We start from the raw sequence: 23,449 nt of genomic DNA on the forward strand, positions 1-23,449 counted from the left end.
GTGATAATTTTGTAACTGTTAATTTATACTGTAACTGCCAGTTAAGGGATTAAGATCCCTTAACATTTTTTTACCCAGACCCCCAAGTGTCCTCTCATCTGGCAACCATCAGTTTGTTCTCTGTATCTGTGAGTCTGTTTCTGTTTTGTTTGTTAATTTATTTTGTTTTTTAGATTCCACATATAAGTGAAATCATATGGCATTTGTCTTTTTTTGTCTGACTTATTTCATGTAGCATAATGAAATACCCTCTAGGTCCATCCATGTTGTGTCAAATGTTAAGATTTCATTCTTTTTTATGGCTGAGTATTATTCCATTGGATATATGTATCACATCTGTATCCATTTGTCCATATATCCATGGACACTTAGATTGCTTCCATATCTTGACTACTGTAAATAATGAGGATTTCTTTGGGTAAATATCCAGCAGTAAAATTGCTGGGTCATATGGTATTTTTATTTTTAATATTTTGAGGAAACTTCTTACTATTTTCCATAGTGGCTTCACCAATTTGCAATCCTAACAGTGCACAAGGGTTCCCTTTTTCCCACAACCTCACCAACATTTGTTATTTGTTGATGATAGCCATTCTAACAGATGTGAGGTGATATCTCTTTGTGGTTTTAATTTGCATTTCTTGATTAGTGACATTGAGAATCCTTTCATATGTCTATTGGTCATCTGTATGTCCTCTTTGGAGAAATATCTATTCAGGTCCTTTGTCCATTTTTTAATTTTTTTTTTTTTTGCTGTTAAATTGTGTGACTTCTTTATAAATTTTGAATGTTAACCTCTTTTCGGATGTACCATTGGAGAATATCTTCTCCCATTTGGTAGCTTGTCTTTTCGTTTTGTTGATGGTTTCCTTTGCTGTGCAAACACTGTTTAGTTTGATGTAGTCCCATTTGTTTATTTTTTCTTTTGTTTCCCTTGCCTGAGGACATATATCCAAAAATATATTAGTAAGAGCAATGTCAGAGAGTTTTCTTCTAGGATGCCTGTGTTTTCTTCTAGGAGTTTTATTATTTCAGCTCTAATATGTAAGTCTTTAATCCATTTTGAGTTTATTCTTGTATATGGTGTAAGAAATTGGTCTAGTTTCTTTTCTTTCTTTTTCTTTCCTTTTTTTCTCATTTTTCTGTCCAGTTTTCTCAACACCATTTATTGAGGAGACTGTCCTTACCCCATTGTATATTCTTACCTCCTTTGTCATAGATTAATTGGCCATATAGGCGTGGGTTTTATTTCTGGGCTCTCTTTCTGTTGCATTGATCTATAAATCTGTTTTTATGCCTGTGCCATTCTGTTTTGATTACTATAGTCTTGTAGTATAATGTGATATCAGGTAGTGTGAAACCTCTAACTTTGTTCTTCTTTCTCAAGACTACTGTGGCTATTCGGGATCTTTTGTGATTCCATATAAACTCTAGAATTATTTGTTCTAGTTCTGTGAAAAATGCTATTGGTGTTTTGATGGGGATTGCATTGAATCTGTAGATTGCTTTGGTTAGTCTCAGGTTGTCTTAAAATCATAATGTTATCTGTCGGTTGACCAATATAGGACCTTCTGTGAGAATGAAATGATAGAGTAGATGTTAAACTGCTTTGAAAGATTTTGAATTGCAAGCCGATATATCGTCTTGTCCCAATTGCTATAATGTCCTGGACCTAGAATGCCTTGTAAATACAATAAAACATATTAAAAGGCAACACTGAGCTTCCCAAGGTTAGCCTTTTGTGAGAGCAGTTTATAGGAAACATTTCAGGTGTTCTTTAGGCTCCATATGAACCTGAAATTGCAAATTAATGGTCTACTTAGTAAGAAGTTTTGTCATTAAGTAATTTTGAGTCTTTTAGTGTGAACTGAAGCTTAATTTCCATATCAAAGAGGCAGAACAGCGAAATGCATGATTAAAAACTATAATTGGATAATAGGAAAGAGTATTACACAGGAAATTGACCTAATTTCTATCATGTTCATGAGATATTCTCAAATGTTTTTAAAGTTGTGATCAGCATTTCACCTTGAGTAATTCTCCTGAGGTGTTAATTCCTTTGGATTACAACCTTCCATTTTGAATTTGGTTTATTAAATATTCCACAAGTTTATAAAGGTTTGCAAATTTGGAAAAACCTTTTTAACATGATAGAACTCTTCTGATTCTTGGGAGGGCAGTCACGCATTTAAAAATCGGTGTTTTCTGAGGACAGAGCCATCCTCAGGGCAAGGCATTCCCATTTTAAGACGAGGGATCGTTTTTTTTTGTTGAGGATAGAATATGGAGGATATAGATTCATTGAGGAAAGAAGAGAATATCCATCAGGTAATAAACTTGACTTTCAAAAATCTTAATAACATATCATGTAAATTTACAGTAAAGCTTCTTTGTGAAGAAAATGTTAGATACTGATGGTTCTCCAAATCATTCATGGCCATATGACCCCCAGGTACTTAGAGCGGTGCCATTGCCTGCATGCCAATATCTTACCTATTTTTCCCTTTAAATGGCTGCCAGAACTTGTTTTCTTTATCTTTGGAATTGTCTTTTCTTTACTAATTAACAGTTTCAGGAATGCAGTATCTAAAGGACTGAAGTACTTAATGAGAAAACGTCTTACTGAGTAGATCATTAATCTGCAATTTCAGGTTCATATGGAGCCTAAAGAACATCTGAAATGTTTCCTGGAAACTGCTCTCACAAAAGGCTAACCTTGGGAAGCTCAGTGTTGCCTTTTAATATGTATTTCAGCTAACTAAAGAAATAAAACTCGACAACTGTGTTCCTAGATCTAGTAAAACGTCATATATATTGTCTTAACGAGTTGGAGCAAAACATTGACTGTGTAAGTACTAGAGGAAAGTAACACCAAGTTTACCTGAAGGTAGTTCATGTGAAATGGGAATAAAGAGTGAAACGTTATGCATCTGTTTGGAAGTTAACATTACTGTCCACGTTATTGAAGCAAATTTCGGTTAGAAATTTTATTCCATACTCTCCCAATAGTAATTATTTCCCAATTTCACCCATGGAAAATGTTTAAGATAGCATAATAATTCTTTCCCAATTTCACCTAAGGAAAATATTTAAGACACAAAAGAAGAGAAGTCAAAATTATCGTTCACTTTTAAAACTAGGTAGAAGACATGACTTCTACGATCATGCCCTGGTACTGTTTGAGTGCCAAAGTAGCAGAATGAAAAGGTGGAGGTGCGATGTGGTGAAACCAAGATGGGCTCTTTGAAAGAACAGAGTTGGGAGCCTGGAGACCTGGTTTCTGGTTTACCCTGTTTGCCAACTAGTGACCTGGGACACTTAACCAGTCTGGATCTCTCAGTGTCCATTAAATCAAACAGTGTTTCACCAGGAGATCTTTAAAGTCCCTTCCAAATTCTGTGATTCTTTATGCTGCATAGCAAACTATCATATAGCTTAGTGACTTAAAGCAATAGCTATTTTAATATACCTCGTGATTTTGCACAGAGATTCAGGCAGGGCTCAGCTGCGTAGTGTTCAGCTGTCAGACAGTTTGGTCTATCTTCATTCATGTTTCTCTGACCTTGGCAGGGATGTCTGGAAGGCTGGGCTCAGTTGGGGCCGTTCCTCAGTGACTACATGTGGCCCCTTCAGCATGTCGTGCTCAGGGTAGTAGGACTTACTAAGTAGAGTTTGAGAGCATTTTCTGTGGGCTTGACTTGGAGTGAAGTACTCAGGATGTTTCCCAAACCTTTTCTTTTCCAGTAAGTAAAGAAGTGAAGAAGCTGATGATAGTAGTGGCTTCACCTGGCAGAACACACATACAGACCATCATCACAAAAAAAATCATTTTAGGAGTTGGAAAATAGAGAATAATTTGTGATTAAACAACAAAACTGCTTGATTTGATGCATCATGTTTCCATAATTTTGACGTTAAGTGAAATACTTTGAACTCATTTCTCCTAGAGACCTGTATTTATATCCTGAATATAACAGGTGGTGGTATACGCATAAACAAATTATTTAAGCAAATATTATAGGAAAGTGGTCAGAAAACTCTAAACACCAACACATTTGTATCTCCAAAGATGCTTAATCATTTTTTAAAAAAATCTAGGTAATTTTTTAAACTACTGTTTTTATTAGCTAAAATTGATAAGAAATGATGGCTCCCCATTGTTTCGTAGACAAGGATATGTGCTGAAATTTGGCCGAAAATCAGTGTTCTCATTAAATACTCATTTCACCACTGTGAAGGAGTTTGGTACCCAAGCTCATAAAGCTTTATTGTTGGAGCACAAAACCGTAAAAGTGGTACACTTGGACACAGGTGGGGAACAGCCTTCCCAGCACGTAATTTACCCTTCTATTAAACCAAAACAATTCTCACATTTTTCTGAGGCTCAACGTTAACCAGAAAGAGGTGGTGGGAAAACATATATTTTGTTTTTTTAAATGTTATGTTATTTCATTTCATTACATTTTGTATGTGATGATTTGGTCATCAACATACTTCAATATAAATATTGGCTCTGAGAGCAAATTACAATAAGGATATGATCTTAATCTGTTTCTCTAAATTAGCTTTGGAGATTGTAGAAATCTGCACACAACAGGAAATTGTCGTGGTTCCTGATTTGTGTGGGTGTTAGTATCTGTCTTTTGAAACTCCTTCAGGGAAAAAAATTACCACTGTATTTTTCTTGCTCACTCTCTGCAGTGGCTGACATAATTAACACTGTTTTATTAAAAGTTTATCGTGTCTGCTTTTTAAATTGGCTACCACTCCTTGTTCTGCCAATAAATTTCTTTGCTTTATTGATAGTGAGGTGTTCTGTAGACCAGCATAACATATATTAAGATCCTTACACAGAGTAGGGAACATTCTATAATTCAGGCTATTTAATATCATAATTGTTTAATTGCACGAGTATTGCCTTGTCACTGGAAGAAAAAGAGAATATACAGAGGAAGGAAAAAAATAATAGTACCTGATAATAATGTCTGTTAAACTTTGGTTTATATCAGCAGTGAAATAAAAAAATATTTAACAGCAACTATGTCACAGGCACCAACTAATCAGAATGGATTCTGGTCTTACACAACACATGCCATCTGGTCTTGGGTTGTATTCCTCTGGGTATTTCCCATATGTACATAGACATGCTATATATTTTAAAGAATTAGCTTTCTTACTATGGCCCCTCAAAAGCATCTGGAATGTTTCACAGACTGATTATACCAACCGAAATCTATGTATAAGAAATAGAAGTGGAGTCCACAGTATTGAAAAATAAAATTATTTACTCGTTTATTTGTTTATGAATTTACTTTTGATTTTGCTTGTTACACGTATAGTAATGGAAGATTTCCACTTAGAAATGTAAAATGATAGTACATCTTTTTAAAGGCAGAGCACATTTTAGGAAAAGAAGTGGAGCCCTACAGATTATCCTCATCCTGTTCATTCCCACGGGGCTTTCCCATTTGAAGTCAGGGGGAGACCAATGGTTGCTTGTCATCTCTTTCCAACCAAGCCTTTGGCCTCTGATCCAGTTGCAGAGAAGAGGAAACAGAATTCATAAATCTTAAACATTTAAAGTTATTCATTGTTCGAAAATAATTTATGATAGGCATGTTGATGCCGTTGATAATGACAAAATGTGCAACCGGGGTCCATGGAAGAAGCACACGATTTAAAAAGTTTGAGCATAACTCTAAATCTGCACATGATTACAAATTAGGAGATATAAAATATCATTAACATGCTGGAATTAGGTAGTTAACCTCTTACAACATTAAAACATGAAAATGTATAAGGTTCTAATGAATGCCTCAGAAGTTGTGTGAATGTGTTAGATTGCCTTGAATCCATTGTTATTCTGGTTACACGAGGTGGACACCAGTATCATTGTTCCCTTATCTGTAAAATGAAGGATTTAGACTAGAATATATCCAAGATTCCTCCCAGCTCGTTGATTCCATAATTGTCTAATCATAACCCCTATTATGAGGCTATTAATGTTTGGTGTACACTTTAGATTTGTAAAAGCTTTTCAGAACTTTCCATGTAATGATTCTAGAAAATTTACCAATCTCATGAGGTTGATGGATGCTGGATGGTACAGAAAGAAGAAGGCAATAGGGAAAGACTTATGAGTTACAGTTTGGTGATACAAAAGAACGTTACTCCAGGATTCTGGAAGCCCTATTTTGTCACACAGTTGTCCACACCTTCTGAAGGTGGGCCAAGAAGTAGTGGGAGAGAGGAAGTTGGGGATGTTGTTGGTTTTTCTTGCCTGGGGAGGCAGTACCTGCTAGATCAAAGCTTTGGCCCAGTGACAATTACTTTTCCTGTCACGTTTTGGCTATCACGTGTGGCCAAAGAATCTAGGCCACAAAACTGTGCAGTTGGATGGTTTGACTATATCTCCATTGTTTTAACTGTGATCTATGGGGGAAGTATTTAACTTGGTGGGTTATTTATTTATGGGCTTATTTTTGTACCTGTTGCTGTGGTTTCCTGAAAGCCTACCAAGATTAGAAGTTACCATAGAAGGAGGGTCAACATGAGTCAGTGCACCTGGTACAGGGCTATGTCCACACCACACTAGCCGTTGACTAATAATTGTCTTTTATATTGCATCAAAAGCGTGGACAGGTCTTAAATTTTAATTATCGTGTGCTTAAAATATGGTATTATATATGTGAGAACTGATTATTACCATGTTTCTCCAAAAATAAGACCTAGCCAGACAATCAGCTCTAATGTGTCTTTTGGAGCAAAAATTAGTATAAGACCCAGTCTTATTTTAATATAATATAAGACCAGGTCTAATATGATATAATATAATATAATACCGGGTCTTATATTAATTTTTGCTCCAAAAGACGCATTAGAGCTGATTTTCTGGCTAGGTCTTATTTTCAGGGAAACACAGTCGTTAGACCTAAGCATTCAAATCTCAGTTGACTTTTATTACATGAAAAGCCCACAAAATAGGTGATGGTTACAATAATGATGATAATTACAATAATATACTAATAAGCCAATCCTATTGAGTATTTCCTGTGAGCCAGACACTCTTCTAAGTACTTTACATTAACGTGTTTACTCCTCACAAAACCTTGGTTGGTTGGTACTGTTATGATTCCATTTCTACAGGTGAAGAAATTGAGGCACAGAAAAATGAAGTAAATTGCCAAGTTCATATAATTAATTAGCAAGTGATTGAGCTGGGAATTGAACGAAAGCCATCTGGCCCCAAAATCCATGCCCTTCACCACTATGCAGTATTCTCTCCCAGCAGCTGTGTAGGATTGGACAAGTTTGTTGAAGGCATAAGAGACTAACAACTGCTTATGCTTAGAGAACCAACTATTTATCATCATCATACTTTAAGTTTGTTTTTGGGAAAAGAATATAAGCAGAGTTTAGTTTCAGTAATTTGTTTCTTTTTAAAATTTGGATAATCAAGTATTTATCACACTTTGGAATGAACATAAAATGGTGATATTTAACTTTTTTCACTAGATATACTTATGATGAAATGAATTGTGGAAATTTTCCACAATTACAAAAAGGAAAGATTAGATCTTGTTATCAGTTGAAAGTGAAGTGGAGATATACATTATGGCCGAGTTCTTATATGAATAAATAAACTCAGTATATTTGAATGCATAAAAGCAAAGTTTTCTGGTTCTGTTATTATTTACTTCTATCTGAATGCCACATCATGAAATAATTACATTTTATATAATAACCCTGATCAAGATTTGAGTCATCAAATTTTTAACTCCCTTACATATTTTATAATTGAGAATAAGGTAGTTAAAAAAATTTTATTATAGTTTACATACAGTATTATATTAGTTTCAGTGATTTGACATTTATTTACCTTATAATGTGATCTTCATGATGATAAGTCTAGTAACTGTCTGTTACCATGCTAAGTAATTATGATATTATTGACTATATTTCCTGTGCTGTATATTACATCCCTATGACTTATTTTTTGAGAACTAGAAGTTTGTACCTTTTATTTCTCTTCACCTGTTTTATCCATCCTCCTCAACCCTTCCTCTCTTGTAACCATCAGTTTTTTCTCCATATCTTTAAGTCTGTTTCTGTTTTGTTTGTTCACTTGTTTTGATTTTTAGATTCCTTATAGAAGTGAAATTATACAGTATTTGTCTTTCTCTGTCTGACTTACTTCACTTAACATAATACCCTCTAACTCCATCCATGTGGCAAGATTTCATCATATGGCAAGATTTCATTCTTTTTTATTGCTGAGTAATATTCCTTTGTGTATGTGAGATATATGTGTGGGTGAGATATGTGTTTCACATCTTTATCCATTCATCTGTATATGGACACCTACGTTGCTTCCATATCTTGGCTATTGCAAATAATGTTGCAATGAACAAAGTGCATATATCTTTTCAAATCAGTGTTTTCCTTTTCTTCAGATAAATACCCAAAAGTGGAATTGCTGGGTCATATGGTAGTTCTACTTTTAATTTTTTGAGGAACCTCCGTACTGTTTTCCATAGTGGCTGCACCAATTTACATTCCCACCAACAGTGCACGAAGATTCCTTTTCTCCCCATCCTCGCCAACACTTGTTTGTTGACTTTTGGGTAATAGCCATTCTGACAGATGTGAGGCGCTATCTCATTGTGGTTTGGATTTGCATTTTCCTGATGGTTAGGGATGCTGAGCATTTTTTTGTATGTCTGTTGGCCATCAGTGTGTCTTTTTTGGAGTAATGTCCATCGAGGTCTTCTGCCTGTTATTTAATTTGATTTTTTTTTGGGGGGGGAGGATATTGAATTGTGTGAGTTCTTTTCATATTTTGGTTATTTACCCCTTATTGGATATATCATTTGCAAATCGTCTCCCGTTCAGTAGATTACCCTTTTGTTTTGTTAAGGGTTTCTTTCCTTTTCTATGCAAAAGCTTTTTAGTTTGATGTAGTCCCATTTGTTTATTTTTGCTCTTGTTACCATTGCTCAGGGAGATATATCCAAAAAAATACTGCTGAGAACATTAACAAAGAATTTACTGCCTGTATTTTCTTCTAGGAGGTTTTTGGTTTCAGGTTGTGCATTTAATTCTTTAATCCATTTTGAAGTTATTTTTGTATATGGTATGAGAAAGTACTCTAGTTTCATTTTTTGTATGTACCTGTCTAGTTTTCCTAGCACCATTTATTGAAGAGACTCTTTATCCCATTATATTTTTCTTGCCTCCTTTGCATAGATTGGCCATATAAGCAAAGGTTTATTTCCTGGTTCTCTATTCTGTTCCATTGATCTGTACCTGTTTTTTGTGCCAGTACCATGCTATTTTGATGACTACAGCTTTGCAGTATGGTGTGATATCAGGCAGCATGATACATCCAACTTTGTTCTTCTTTCTCAAAAATGCTGTGGCTATTCATTATCTTTTGTAGTACCATATAACTTTTAGGATCATTTGTTTTAGTCCTGTGAAAAATGCCATTGGTGTTTTGATAGAGACTGCATTGAATCTGTGGATTGCTTTGGTAATATGGATATTTTGACAATATTAGTACTTCCAATCGTTGAGCGTGGTGTATCCTTCTGTTTATTTGTGTCATCTTCAATTTCTTTCATCAGTGTCTTATAGTTTTCAGAGTACTGATCTTTCTCCTCCTTGGTTAAATTTATTCCTAGATATTTTATTCTTTTTGATGAAGTTGTAAATGGAAGAATTTTCTTAATTTCTCTTTCTGTTTGTTATTGGTGTATAAAAATGCAACCAATTTGTACATAGTTTGTATCCTGCAACTTTGCTGAGTTCATTTATTAGTGTATATATGTATATACACTAATATATATACATATATATGTGTGTGTGTGTGTGTGTGTATATATATATATATATATATATATATATATATATATATGGTGGAGTCTTTAGTCTTTTCTGCATAGTATTATGTCATATGCAAATGGTGGCACTTTTACTTCTTCCTTTCCAATTTGGATGCTTTTTATTTCTTTTTCTTGTCTGATTACTGTAGCTAGGACTTCCAATACTGTGTTGAATAAAATTGGTGATAGTGGGCATCCTTACCTTGTTCCTGATCTTAGATGATAAGTTTTCAGTTATTGAGTATAATGTTAGCTATGGGTTTGTCATATATGGCCTTTATTTTAATGAAGTACGTTTCTTTTCTACATCCACTTTGTTGAGAATTTTTCTTTTTTATCATAAATATATGTGGAATTTTGTGATATGCTTTTTGTCAGAATTTTGTCAGATGATCATCTGTTGAAATGATCATATGATTTTTTTATACTTTCTTTTCTTAATGTGGTATATCATGTTGATTTGCAAATATTGAGCCATCTTTTCATCCCTGGAAGAAAACCCACTTGATCATGTGTATGATTATTTTAATGTATTGTTGTATTTTGTTTGCCAATATTTTGTTGACATTTTTTGCATCTACGTTCACCAGGAATATTGACTTGCACTTTTCTTTTTTTCTAGTGTTTTTGTTTGGTTTTGGTATGAGAGTAATTCTGGCCTTGTGCAATGAGTCGGAAGCGTTCCTTCCTCTTCAATTTTTTGGAATAGTTTGAAAAGGATAGGTATTAATTATTATTTACATGTTTGAGACAATTCACCTGTGAGCCATCTTGTCCTGGACTTTTGTTTTTTGGTAGTTTTTTGATTAGTGATTCCGTTTCATTACTAGTAATCATTCTGATCAGATTTTATGTTTCTTCCTTGTTTAGTACTGGAGGGTTGTATATCTCTAGAAATTTATCCATTTCTTTTAGATTGTCCAAATTGTTGGTATATAATTGTTTGTAATGTTCTTTTATGAGCCTTTATATTTCTGTGGTGTTGGTTGTAACTTCTCCTTTTTCATTTCTGTTTTATTTATTTGGGCCCTCTTGTTGATGAGTTTGGCTAAAGGTTTGTCAATTTTGTTTATCTTTTCAAAAAACTAGCTCTTAGTTTCACTGATCTTTAAAAAAAATTTTTTTAGTCTATTTTGTTTTCCCACTCTGATCTTTATTATTTCCTTCCTTCTGTTAACTTTGGATTTGTTTTTCTTTTTCTAGTTTGTTTAACTGTAAAGTATTCTCCCTCTTCCTTGGAATTCTTTCCTCCAAAAAAAGCAGAAATGTTGCTGAACAGGGTACTAATGAACATTATTCCTTGGACATTATTTCTAATGGAACCATCCTGGAATCATAGGTTTCTCCTCATTTTAGGAAGAATCATCCCAAAGTCCCTTTTGGTTTATTAAGTTACTGTTTTATTAAATTCGTCTCTACTAGTTGTGACTCCTAGCTAGTTCTAGGTGGTTATTAAAAGGGGAAATTATGACTTCGTTAGCTCCTGCTGGAGATGGATTGATTTTGCAGCTTATTTTGGCTCCAGGTCTCTCCATGACAGTCTTGAAATAACATCCGCATCTCTTCTTACAGTCATTATGACATCAGTTTGAGTGTGCACGTTGTGTACATATATACACACATACATACTGTTGACATAGATGATAAAAGATGTAGAATTTACATTATTCTGCTTTCCTGATTTTATCAAACACTGCTATAGTAATCATTTCAGATTCTGGTGCTTTCCTGGCTTTCTAAACCACATTTACCTAAGACAGTGAAGGTAATTTATTTTCATATCTGTCTGTTGGTACCTTGGAAGGGCTAGTGTTTTCCATTTATTTGATTGTTACTACTGTTAATCATTACAGAAATCTTATTACTCTCCACATATAAATCAGGAAAAACAAATTTGATTTTTAGCATTCTAATGTGGTTAAAAAATTCATGAGTAGAGGAAACTTTTTATGCAAATGTAAGCAACTGACAGAGAATAAATATGGGCACAAACTCTTGCTATTGTAATCATCTTTTGACCTCAGCCACCCTTTGTATAGCCCAAGTAATGACTGTTTGATATTTATTACAAAGCATATTAAATCCCTTGATTAACTGAACCTTTCATTTCTCTTTTTTGTTTCATGTAGCATGAAAATAGATTGTTCTATTATCATTCTTGCCAGGAAATTTATAAAATGTATAAAATTATTCATAAATGTATTTTAAACTGGAGATATATTAATGTATTATTGGGTGTACTGAGCAGAAAACATTTCTTTTCACATTTGAATGGCAGGCACATGATTATAAATTCACTTCCTACTGAATATTAATCATCAACTCCATATGGCTGCTGGATAAAGCTCAGAGAGGCAGCCAGGAGATGAAAATTCTTACCCTCATTGCAGACTTTTTATGTGATTTTGTTTAATATTTAAAATCGACTGAGTGACCTCTCAATAAAAAAAAAAAGAAAGAAAGAAATCATTCTTCCTAAGACGTCCAAGAGCAGTGTGATCTCAAGATGGGGTATTATTCCTTCTTCTCCCCTCTTGGCTACTGTGATCTGGGCTCTCTTGTCTTCTGCCTGCATCTGACTTCCTTCTTGGTCTCTTGCTTCCTTTGCTTGACTTAAAACACTGGTGTTACTTAAAGTCCCAATCTTAGTCCACTTCTGTTCTCACTGCACTGTACGTGTTTTTTGAGGGCGTTCTCATTCATACTTGCGGTTTATAGACTCTGGCCTGTTTTTGGCCTTCAGGCCCCTCTCCAGACCATCTGTCTCACCAGATCGCCACCCCACTCTGCACTTCCTTTACCCTCTCATTCACCTTGTTACCTGCATTCCACCTGTCCTGTGCCCTCCTCACTCTGGTTCTCCACTGACTCTCCACTCTCGAGCACTCAGCAAAGCCCCTGACATAGAGTAGGCACTTGGAAAGTGTTCAGTGATTTAGTGCTCACAATTGAGCTCATTATTACACACACACACACACACACACACACACACACACCCATCTCTTTCCTGTGTTCCATCTCTCAGTGAATGGTATCCACCATCCAGTCTCCCCTACCTCCTCTCTCTCCTAACACTACCTTGCTGCTTCTTTCTGGTCCACATCCAGTCCTTTAAATTCCGTCTTCTGTGTTTTCTGAGTCCAGTCCCTCTCCTCCACCCCAGATATCACTGCCTTGGTCCTAGGCTTTCATGACTCTCACCTGGATTGTGGCCATATCTCTCAGTAGTTTGTATTTCAGCCCTCCAGTCTTGTCTTCTCCAATCCATCTTTCTTCATACTGTTGCCAGATTAATTTATGTCATCTGAACATGTCACCCTCCTAAATTTACAAGCCTTCAAATGAAGAAAACGGCAAACTTTACCAAGACTGCAAAAAGATCGTAATAAATGCCAGATATTTTTTTGTGCTCCATATATGGGAAGACAATACAGTAACATGTCCATGCTTTCCAGGTTTATTTTTTTCAGTTTCTTACAGTGCTAATCAAGATTACAAAGGATTTTTCTGAGAAAATAGTATAAAATGATTCACTTATAAATTAAATGAGTGAGAATAAGTGGAACTTGAAGTGTAAGAGTATGGTCTTTGCAGTAAAAAAACTTGATGTTAAATCTCTGCTACATTAGCTGTGTGGCCTTGGGCAGTTGTACCCCCCACCCCTTCCCTATGTCTTTCTCTTTAAATGGAATTACAATAGGAACTTTTTCTAAGAATTAGTTGAGGGTTAAATAACATGACAGAATGCCTGTAGCAAAATGTCTGGTACCTAGTAAATGCTTAATAAATGTTAGCAGAATGAAAATAACTTGAAAACCATAGTCACATACATACATACATGTTTACAAAACATATCAAGGTGAAAGACAATAATAGTGGTTGTCTGTATGGTGAAGTTATAAATTTTTTTTATTTGTGCCTTTTCTCCATTTTCTACAATTATCATTTGTTACTTTTTAAGTAGAAAATTAAAAAAAAAAAATCTCAGTGTCTTCCCATCTTTACACAATAAACTCAAGCTCATTCAGGGCCCTCCATAACCCCATCTTTCTCCTTACAACTTCTGCATGCCTACCTTTTCAGTCATCATGAATCCTGAATCATTTTATTCCCTGCACACACTCTTTCCTGCCTGCCTGCCTTGCTGTCACCTCTGCCTATAACATCCATTCCTAACTTCGTCTAATTTATTGCCGCTCCTCCTCATAAGATTTAGCTTAAAATCGTTTATCCCATCAGGTTCAGCATCAGGATTCCTGTGTTAAAATTGTTTGATTTTGTGTCTCTTTCCCTCAATGGAATGTTTTCCTCCAAAACGAGGACTTTATGAGAAACTGGATGACTAAGTTATAGTCCATGCCCTCAGGTTGCTTATAATCTAACAGGAGAAAGACATGTAAATACATGAAGGTAACAAATTTTGTAGGATCTCTAATACAAGTACCTGTAGAGTATAGTAGGGCAGAAAGAAGAGTACAGTTAGTCCCTCTTTGGGGGTGAATTAGGGTAAATTGTTCAGAACATTTTCATTCAAGGGGTGATATTCTGCTGAATTGGTGTTTCCTGGGCAGAAAACTTGGGGACAAGTGTTCTAGGCAGGGCATGGGAGAATGGTCTCGCATTCAATATGGTGATGAGTGGAGTTTGAGGTGGGGTCTCTGTGGTGCTTGGTACATGGTAGAAGCTCAAAAATATCCCAAGTGAGCACTGTACCCCTCCCTGGTATCTGTATATGGGCCTCAGGTTTTGTGAATCCCAGAAGCTGCATATGTGTGTGTGTGTGTGTGTGTATATATATATATGTATATTATGTTTACGTGCTTCTGAGAGTTTTTCTGGGAGAGGATCCTTGAATTTCACCAGATTTTCTCAAAGCATTGCATGGCCTATGAAAGGTTAAAACCACTCTTTTGACAAATATTATACCACTGGAAATGGGTGAGGTGAGGGGCAAAGGACAGAAAATGATTAGAAGATGAACTGTCCCCGGCTGCAGCTGGTGGTACGCACCTGGGCATCCACAGGGCACTGACTCACCTGCGGGAGTCACTGAGGGCCAGGTTGCAATGGACATTTCTGGTAATGTCCCACATACCCTTTTCTTGCTCCTTTCAAGCCCCTTTTGCAAGCCCCTTTACAATGATTCGTCCAGTAATTCCACTTTTCAAAATCTACATAAAATGACCTGAACTGTGAATATATATATATATATATATATATATGTATATATATGTGTGTGTGTATGTATACATATGTGTGTGTGTGTGTGTGTGTGTATATATATATATATATATATATAATACCTACAAATATCTCACAATATTATAACAGGAAAAAACCTGCTGCACACTAAATTTGCAATAACCAAGAAATGATTATGTAAATTATACCTCAATGTTCTCCTTCTGTGTGTTCTACAAGACTCAAACTACCCGTCTATGGCCATTTCCTCCACCAGATTTAAAGTCCTAGAGGGCAAAACCCACATTTTGTTCACTGCCTTCGCCATCAAGTGTATGTCATAGTGAACACAAAATAAATATCTGTTGAATGTGTGAGAGAAATGCTTTCAGGTAAATTCTATATGGTGGAATATGACGCAGCTATTAAATGTGGTTTGTGAAGCACTTTTAAATATAGGGAGTGTTGATGACGTAAAAGTTCTGGAGATGGACAGTGGTGATGGTTGTCAACATTGTGACTGTACTTAATGTTACTGAATTGCACATTTGAAAATGGATAAAATGGTCAATTTTGCATTAGGCATATTTTTGCCACAAGGAAAAAAGAACAAGTATTAGGGAATGCCCATGAGGCAAGTTAAGTGAAAAGGCAAGATACTGTATGTCTAAACTATATAAAATTACACCTGCACTTTTAAAATGCTGGAAAGAAGCACACTGAGTTATTTATGTTTGGTTCATCTTCATATAGTAGCATTAGGGGTGATTTGTGTTTTATTTGCAATTTTCTGTATTTTCCAAAATATCTACATTGGCCCACATATAACGTTTATAATCAGAAAAAGATGAGGCCCAGCAGACGTCAAAGATAGAAAGGTTTGATTACTAGCAGGTTTTATCTAGATGGGAACCATTCACCTTGCTGTGCTCCTTGATGTACTTGTACACTGCATACCATCTGTGCTTGCCTTCACTGTGGAGACAATCCAAAGGCGTGCCACTGGAGTTCAAATTTTATCTTTGTCATATTGGAATGTATTTTTCTTTTCTTCATTTTGCTATGTCAGAAAGCATGCATTATAGATTTGCTTCTTCGTACGTTGGCTTTGTCCAGACTGTGGGGTATTAATAGATGGTTGGTTTGGACATACACATGCCCATCTGGATCAAATGTGCACTTGGTCTGGAGGGGAAGGCTTTCAGGACCTGGGATGGGCCAGTAAGGAATACCTCATGGAGACTAAGGCATCCAGATGGCCTCAGTACATGCTAGGTGTATCATTCTTACGGATAAATTAGAAGCAAGGCCTTTGGAGTCACAAAGACTCAGGATTGAGGGAACATAATACAGACCTCGGATTGCCACCTATGACTGTCATCTTGAGTGTTCCTGGCCTCAGTTTCCCCACAAATAAATGGGGATAATTATACCTACCCCTTAGGTAGTAAATGGGATGATGTTTGTAAATCAGAGACATATAAAAACCGAGATCCTGGTGTCAGTAGGTGCTCGATTAGTATCAGTTTCCTTCCCTTTCCTTCTTTAGATTAAGTGTCTAGTCCAAAAAAACCGCAGCGTAAAAAAAACAACAGTTGCTAAACATGACCAACTATCTATAACTAATAAAGTTGATATCATAGGCATATAGGAAGATATTTTCAATAACCTTCTAATTCACCCCATTAATTCAGAAGCCTTCACAATACAGTTCAAAACAATTTTCTTATTCCTTGTTCTTCAGTAATGGGAAAAGACTGATCGCTGTTCTCCGTGTATTTCCTAGACCATGAAGCCACCCTTCAGTTTCTTCTTCAACATTCCCATTTTAAAATCTTTACGTCTGTGGCTCCTCTGAACCCTCTGCAGTCTCCTCCCGACATTCTGTTCGGTGGGGGTGCTGTGAATGCCCGTGGACAAGGCTGAGCCTCAGGCACAAAGCAGATGCCCGATTCATCATCCCAGGATAGAACTTTGAAAAGTACAACTAATCATCATGCTTCTGAAGGTAGCTTGACGTTGGGCGATGGATGAGGGTGTGTGGGTGTTCCTGAACCAGAGCCAAGTGTCACCAACAGTGCCTTCCACGTCTGCTCCAATAACCTTTGTCATTGGCTTTGCCTTGTGGTTATCAACATTTGTTTAGCTAGCTGATAGCATCTGATTGCATCAGCCTCCATATCGTGACAAATCCCTCCCTTCAAAAGAGCAGCCCCTATCTCTGTAGAAGATCTGCTCCCTTCCTGATTAACTCTTTTACTTGAGTGCCTCACTGGGCAAAGGATAATGGAAATCTTCAGCTGTTCAGGGCTTCCTTTGTGTTGGTTGAACTATGAACTATGAACTATGAACTCCACTTCAGGCTGGAAAGCTCAAGTTCATTCTTTCCATAAACATGCACTGAGCCCAGCACTAAATGCTGGACATTCGAAAATAAGCCGGTCTTGCCTTATGGAAGAAAAGAATATCAACAATTATACCACAGTGCAATATGTTCGAGAACAAAGGTATGTACAGGGTATTATTACAGCTGCACAGCAGGGCAGAGCTGCACATCCTGCCTGGGCAGGATTCTAAGAGTCGGATAATTCACACATCTCTTTACCGGCCGCTGAGGAATGAATGAGCTGCCCTATGGAGTCTCTGGGGGTTAATGCTGTTGCGAGCCTTTTAATGCGGTCTGTTTAATACCACTGCCACTGAATTGCTTTGGTTACTCTATTGGCTTTCTTCTTCTCCTCACAAATTTACCTCCTCACTTTATTTTCAGAATTAAACATATGGTGCTTCCATTCTCTCCCAAGTCTTTCCACCCCATAATGTTTCCTGCCCCGGAGAGTTGCTTTGACTATCAGGGAAAGAACACTGTAATGGCTTAGTTGGAACAAACAAAAGAGGCAGGAATGAGCCTGCTGGCTGCAAGGAACTAGAAAAGGGTATGTGGGACATTACCAGAAATGTCCATGGCAACCTGGCCCTCAGTGACTCCCGCAGGTGAGTCAGTGCCCTGTGGATGCCCAGGTGTGTACCACCCACAGCAGCTGGGGACAGTTTATCTTCTAATCATTTTCTGTCCTTTGCCCCTTACTTCACCCATTTCCAGGGGTATAATATTTGTCAAAAGACTGGTTTTCACCTTTCATAGGCCATGCAATGCTTTGGGAAAATCTAGTGAAATTCAAGGAGCCTCTCCCAGAAAAATTCTCAGAAGCAGGTAAACATAAAAAAAGAGTACATACAGCTTCTGGGATTCACAAAACCTGAGGCCCATATACAGATACCAGGAAGGGGCACAGTGCTCACTTGGGATATTTTTGAGCTTCTGCCATGTGCCGAGCACTACACAGACCCCACCTCAAACTCCACTCATCACCACACTGAATGCGAGACCATTCTCCCATGTCCTGCCTAGAACACTTGTCCCGAAGTTTTCTGCCCAGGAAATACCTATTCAGCAGAATATCACCCTTGAATGAAAACCTTCTGAGCAATTTACCCTAATTCACCCCCCAGATGAAGAGAGACTAACTGCACCCTTCTTTCTGCCCTACTATACAGGTGCTTGTATCAGAGATCCCACAAAATTTGTTACTTTCATGTATTTACATGTCTTTCTCTTGTTAGATTATAAGCAACCTGAGGGCATGGACTATAACTTAGTCATCCAGGGCAGTAAGAGGTGTTCTTGTGGAGTGCTGCTTATTGTTATTCACTGTGCCATTCTCAAGATGAGGAGCTTCCCCCAAACGTGTCCACAGCCTATTAAACTTATGAGCTCTCCAAACTTTTCTATAAATGTGTATCTAACTTGCATTTGGCAGGACTGTGTGAAGAGATGGGACTGAGAATTAAGTGTATCCAACTGGGAAGAGCTAGGGAGGGCAGAGGGAAAGTGAATGTGGCTGCGGCTGACTTATGTCACAGGTAACATGCAGACTTTCCAGCTGTGTGTACGCGCTTCAGAGGCTATGGTTTGACTCATGCTTGAGGGCTGTGCCCATGTGCCTGCTGATGTTGCTTGGCTTTCTTTGGTAAAATTCCAGACTTGTGAATTTGAAGTCCACTGTGAACTAAAAATAGCCTTAAAAAAAAAAAAAAAGTGTGTTTATCATCTAAACAGTGACTCCCGGCCTATTATCAGAGCAGGAAGAGACCTTTGGGTATCTTTAATCTTTCTTGTTCAGACTACAGATGAAGATTCTGAGGCTTAAAAAGTTAAATATTCTGAAGGAAACCAGTTGGGTAAGCATAGAAGAGGGATTGAAACTCACATCTCTTGATTTAGATGGTGGTCACCACATGATCTGCCCAGGTTGTCTTAGCCTTTGTTCTTCGTACAGGATTTTTTTTTTCTTCTTTTCGCTTTTAAATTCCTGATTTTGTACTCTGCTGCTTTGTTCTAAGAGGTTATTCATTGTCAGTGTTGAATACATGTATGTGCTGGCTAATGTCTATTAACAGTCGTCACATTATGCTGATGTATTTGCTTGCCTCATTCTGCTTTGGACCTTAGCCTACTAATTGGTTTGACTGCTGAAATTCAGCTCTCTTTATCTTGGCCTCACTGATGATTGGAAATTTTCTGTTGGCTCTGGCAAAAGTAATCAGTTATGTCTCATTTTGCTTTCTTTGGATGAAGTGATGTCTTCTTTTGTCCCCTTTGCCTTTTTGGTGTTAGTCCCTTTGGGCCATTTTATTGGGTTTTGATTTTGTATTGATTTTAAGAAGTAATACACCCTCCAGTGATAATAGTAAATGTGGAAACCTGGTGTAGGGCCAAAGAATAAACCGTTTTTAAATAGATCGTTAATATTGAGACTAGGAATATTACCACACATCTCTGATGTATTCATTTCATGATGGCTAATAGATGATGGTTAGTTAATAAAGCTTTATCGTGAATAAACATATGTATATATATTTATGTAAATATGTATGTACTTTTTATGTACAGTAAATCTTCCTTCTGAGGTCAAATTTTCAAAAAAAAAAGTTAGCATTGCTTTGTGTTAGACAACGTGCCATTATCTTCAGTAGAGCTTCATATCTATATAGTGACTCTAAATATAGGACCATAGGCCTTCTGATAATAATTAGAAAAAGGAACTTAAAGAGCAAAGTACCAAATTTGGTCTGAGGCTGTCGGCCCCAATATGAAATGATTATTATGCAGTTGGAAGATCTTGTAGGTTAGATTCTAAATAATTTCTGGTAATCAGTATCTCAAAATAATTCACATAGTTATTAGGTCCTTTCATTTATAAGAGAAAGGAACAATTCCTCATTTATCTTAAGTCTTTTATGTTGGCAATTTCATTCTTAATTAAAAAGGCATTGGCATTTTCATTGTGAAAATGGTTTTCCTGGAGCTGAGTCCATTAATGCAGTGTTTCAAAACTGATTGGCATTAGCCTGAATACTTATTTTTATACAAAAGCAACTTAAAAATTGATTTTGTAGTATCTCAGTTTTAAAGGTCATTTCAGACATCTGTTCCTCCTGTGTTGGGTCTACTATAGTGATGTATTAAGTTCTGGAGATCTAAGGAATACATATAGCACATTCTACTTCCAAGAGAGATGGAGAGCCATTGCCGTTCTAGTGTAGAGGACTTGAGGAAAACCCAAAGAGACATACCCTGGCTCTATACCTCACACTTGTTCTCTCACTCATTTGCTTTTCTATCTTTCAGTATGGAATAATAATAATAGTTACATTTCTTAAGTGCTTATTGCCAGGCCACGTGTTATGTCCCATTTAGTATTTACAATTGCCCTATTACTGTAGGTAGTACAATGCCCATTTGGGAGATTAGGAAGCTGAGACCTTTCACAACTAATCACTTGAGTAACCTCCCGATGCCCCTTGATTAGTTGATTTTTGGTTATTTCCCTGTCACCTCTACATCACTGCTGGTCTTATCTGTGTTCTTTATAACTCTCTCCTTCGGAAACACCCTCAAAGACGCCACCCTGATAGGGATAAACCCCAACTTGAGTACATACAGGTTGGCCCCACTTCTTTAGCCTTATATCCCTACAACCTCCTTGCAAGAACCTGTACTCCAGACCTACACTAAGGTGATCTGTACTGTGTGCTTTCCTGCCTGTTTGGCCCGCCCCACCATTGACAAATGCCTGCTCTTTGCCAAGTACTCTGTTAGGAGCTTAGGTACCCAGTTCTTGTCTTCAAAACTTGATGCTCAGTGGCAAGACAAACCTGGACATCAATCACTTCCCCTTAACCTTTATGTACCTAATTCCAGATTGGTTTAGAGCTCTTGCCCTTGGTGACACTTTTCCTAACAATTCTAGGCAAAAATGATGCCACCCTCCTCTGAATGCAGCCTGAGCTGGCTATCAAATATTTATCTTGAAGTTTTAATCATCTTTTCATGTGCTTGGATCTTAATCCACTTTTAGGTTATAGACTCTATAGGCAAAGTCTGTGATTTTAATGTATCTTTGATCTCCGAACTCTAATATTTAAAGGGAAGATTGATTAATTTGTAAAAATCTATAAAATTTCACAAAGAAAATTTTAGTTTTGGACTACCATACTTTTAATATATTGTATTGTGATCTGACACTGCACGTATTAGAGTATAAAAAAATTAGGTTGGTATACAAATATGGCATATCATTTGTTTTTCTGGAATTTTAAACCCTGGTGCCAAGGCATGTTTGTTTTTTTTTTAAATCAAATTAATATTACTGTGGCACCTTCCTTTTCATTAGTTATCAGCACAGGAAGAGAGCCGTTTGAATATAAGCCAAGCCTTAAAAAGACACTAATAAATAAAATATACTGAGCTCTAATCCTTTGAGTTATGGAATTTGTTAAAATTACCATTAAAGATAAATGGCATGAGCAAAAAGGGTCCTGTTCTACTCCTGGTTCAACGCACTTCACGGAGTGGTCCTGATTTAGTCAGAAGCACCATGAGCCCCAGTTTCTTCACCTATCAGATGAGGCCGTCTGCATTTCAGCAGACATAGTGGGGTTTTGACCCATCAAAGATTTTACGGGTGCCTCTCTCCATGTTGTTAGTTAAATTTCATCCATAAGAGTATATTTATTTATATATTGTATTAGTTTGCTAGGGCAACTGTAACAAAACACCCACAGACTGGGTGGCTTAACCAACAGACATGTATTTTCTCACAATTCTTGAGGCTGTAAGTCCAAGGTCAAGCTGATGGCGTGTGTGGTTTCTTCTGAGGCCTCTCTCCTTGGCTTGTAGATACCACCTTCTCGCCATGTCCTCACATGGTCTCTTCACTGTGTGTGTGCTTGTGTCTTTGTGTGTCCATATTTCCTGTTCTTATAAGCACACCAGTCAGAGTGGATTAGGGCCCACTCTTACTGCTTCATTTTAACTATCACCTCTTTAAAGACCCTATCTCCAAATATAGTCACATTCTAAGGTACTGGGGGTTAGAGCTTCAACTTAGGAATTTTGAAGAGACACAATTCAGCCCGTAACATCTATTTAAAATAACATTCCATTCTCTTAAATTATACATAGAGAAGCTAGTATTAAGAAGAAACCAAATATAGCCTTCCACCCACTCAATGCCTATTATTAAAAAGAGGAGCGTGTAAGTACATGAAAAGATAATTCAAACTGTATTGAAGGGTATAAAAGGAGAGAATGTTCTCCTGGCCGCCTTCTTCTACACTAAGGCAACTTCTTTCAATACATTTACACAAATGTTTGCCATATAGAGACCAGGTGCTTTTTTTCCCCCCACATTTTAATGTATCATTATACAGAGTATAGATCTCTCTCTGTGTTGGCTTTCTTTAAAAGGCTACATAGTATTTCATTGTATATATACCAGATTTTAATTTAACTAGTCACCTACTAATGGGCATTTAAGTTGTTTCCAGGTTCCCTCCTCCTTCCCCCTCACTTATAAACAATAGAGTTGGAGTCCTTTTAAAAACCCAAGAATACATGCAAACTGTCAACAGATATATGAAAAAATGCTCCACTTCACTAGCTATTAGGGAAATACAAATCAAAACCACAGTGAGATACCACCTCCACACCTGTTAGAAGGGCTATTATCAAAACAAGTAACAAGTGTTGGAGAAGTTGTGGAGAAAAGGGAACCCTAGCATACTACTGATGTAGTATGAAATGTAAATTGGTACAGCCCCTATGGAAAACAATATGGAGTTCCTCAAAAAATTAAGAATAGAATCACCATACGACCCAGGAATCCCTCTTCTGGTTATCTACCCCAAAAATCTGAAAGCATTTATCCATAAAGATATATACAGAAGGTGCCAAAAAAAATGTATACACATTTTAAGAAAGGAAAAAACTGTATTAAATTACGCTGATGGTAACCACTCTGAGCACCTCTTGTAATTGC

The 23,449-nt window shown here is 36.8% G+C and overlaps 1 protein-coding gene across 2 annotated transcripts in view; it reads left to right on the forward strand.

The window, feature by feature from the left end:
* ANO6 (anoctamin 6) overlaps nucleotides 1–23,449 on the forward strand; it is a 178,019-nt gene that overhangs the window by 23,326 nt on the left and 131,244 nt on the right. Inside the window, exon 1 of one of the 2 annotated variants that reach the window (XM_033116823.1) lies at nucleotides 17,542–17,572. The exons of the other annotated variant lie outside the window; for it this stretch is intronic. Within the exon in view, the coding sequence (XP_032972714.1) occupies nucleotides 17,557–17,572 (16 nt within the window). The 5' untranslated portion in view covers nucleotides 17,542–17,556. Of the gene's footprint in view, nucleotides 1–17,541; nucleotides 17,573–23,449 lie in introns of those variants that run through there. 2 annotated transcript variants of the gene reach the window in all.

The sequence above is a fragment of the Rhinolophus ferrumequinum genome, chromosome 10 (assembly GCF_004115265.2).
Source record: "Rhinolophus ferrumequinum isolate MPI-CBG mRhiFer1 chromosome 10, mRhiFer1_v1.p, whole genome shotgun sequence".
NCBI classification, from domain to species: Eukaryota; Metazoa; Chordata; class Mammalia; order Chiroptera; family Rhinolophidae; genus Rhinolophus; species Rhinolophus ferrumequinum.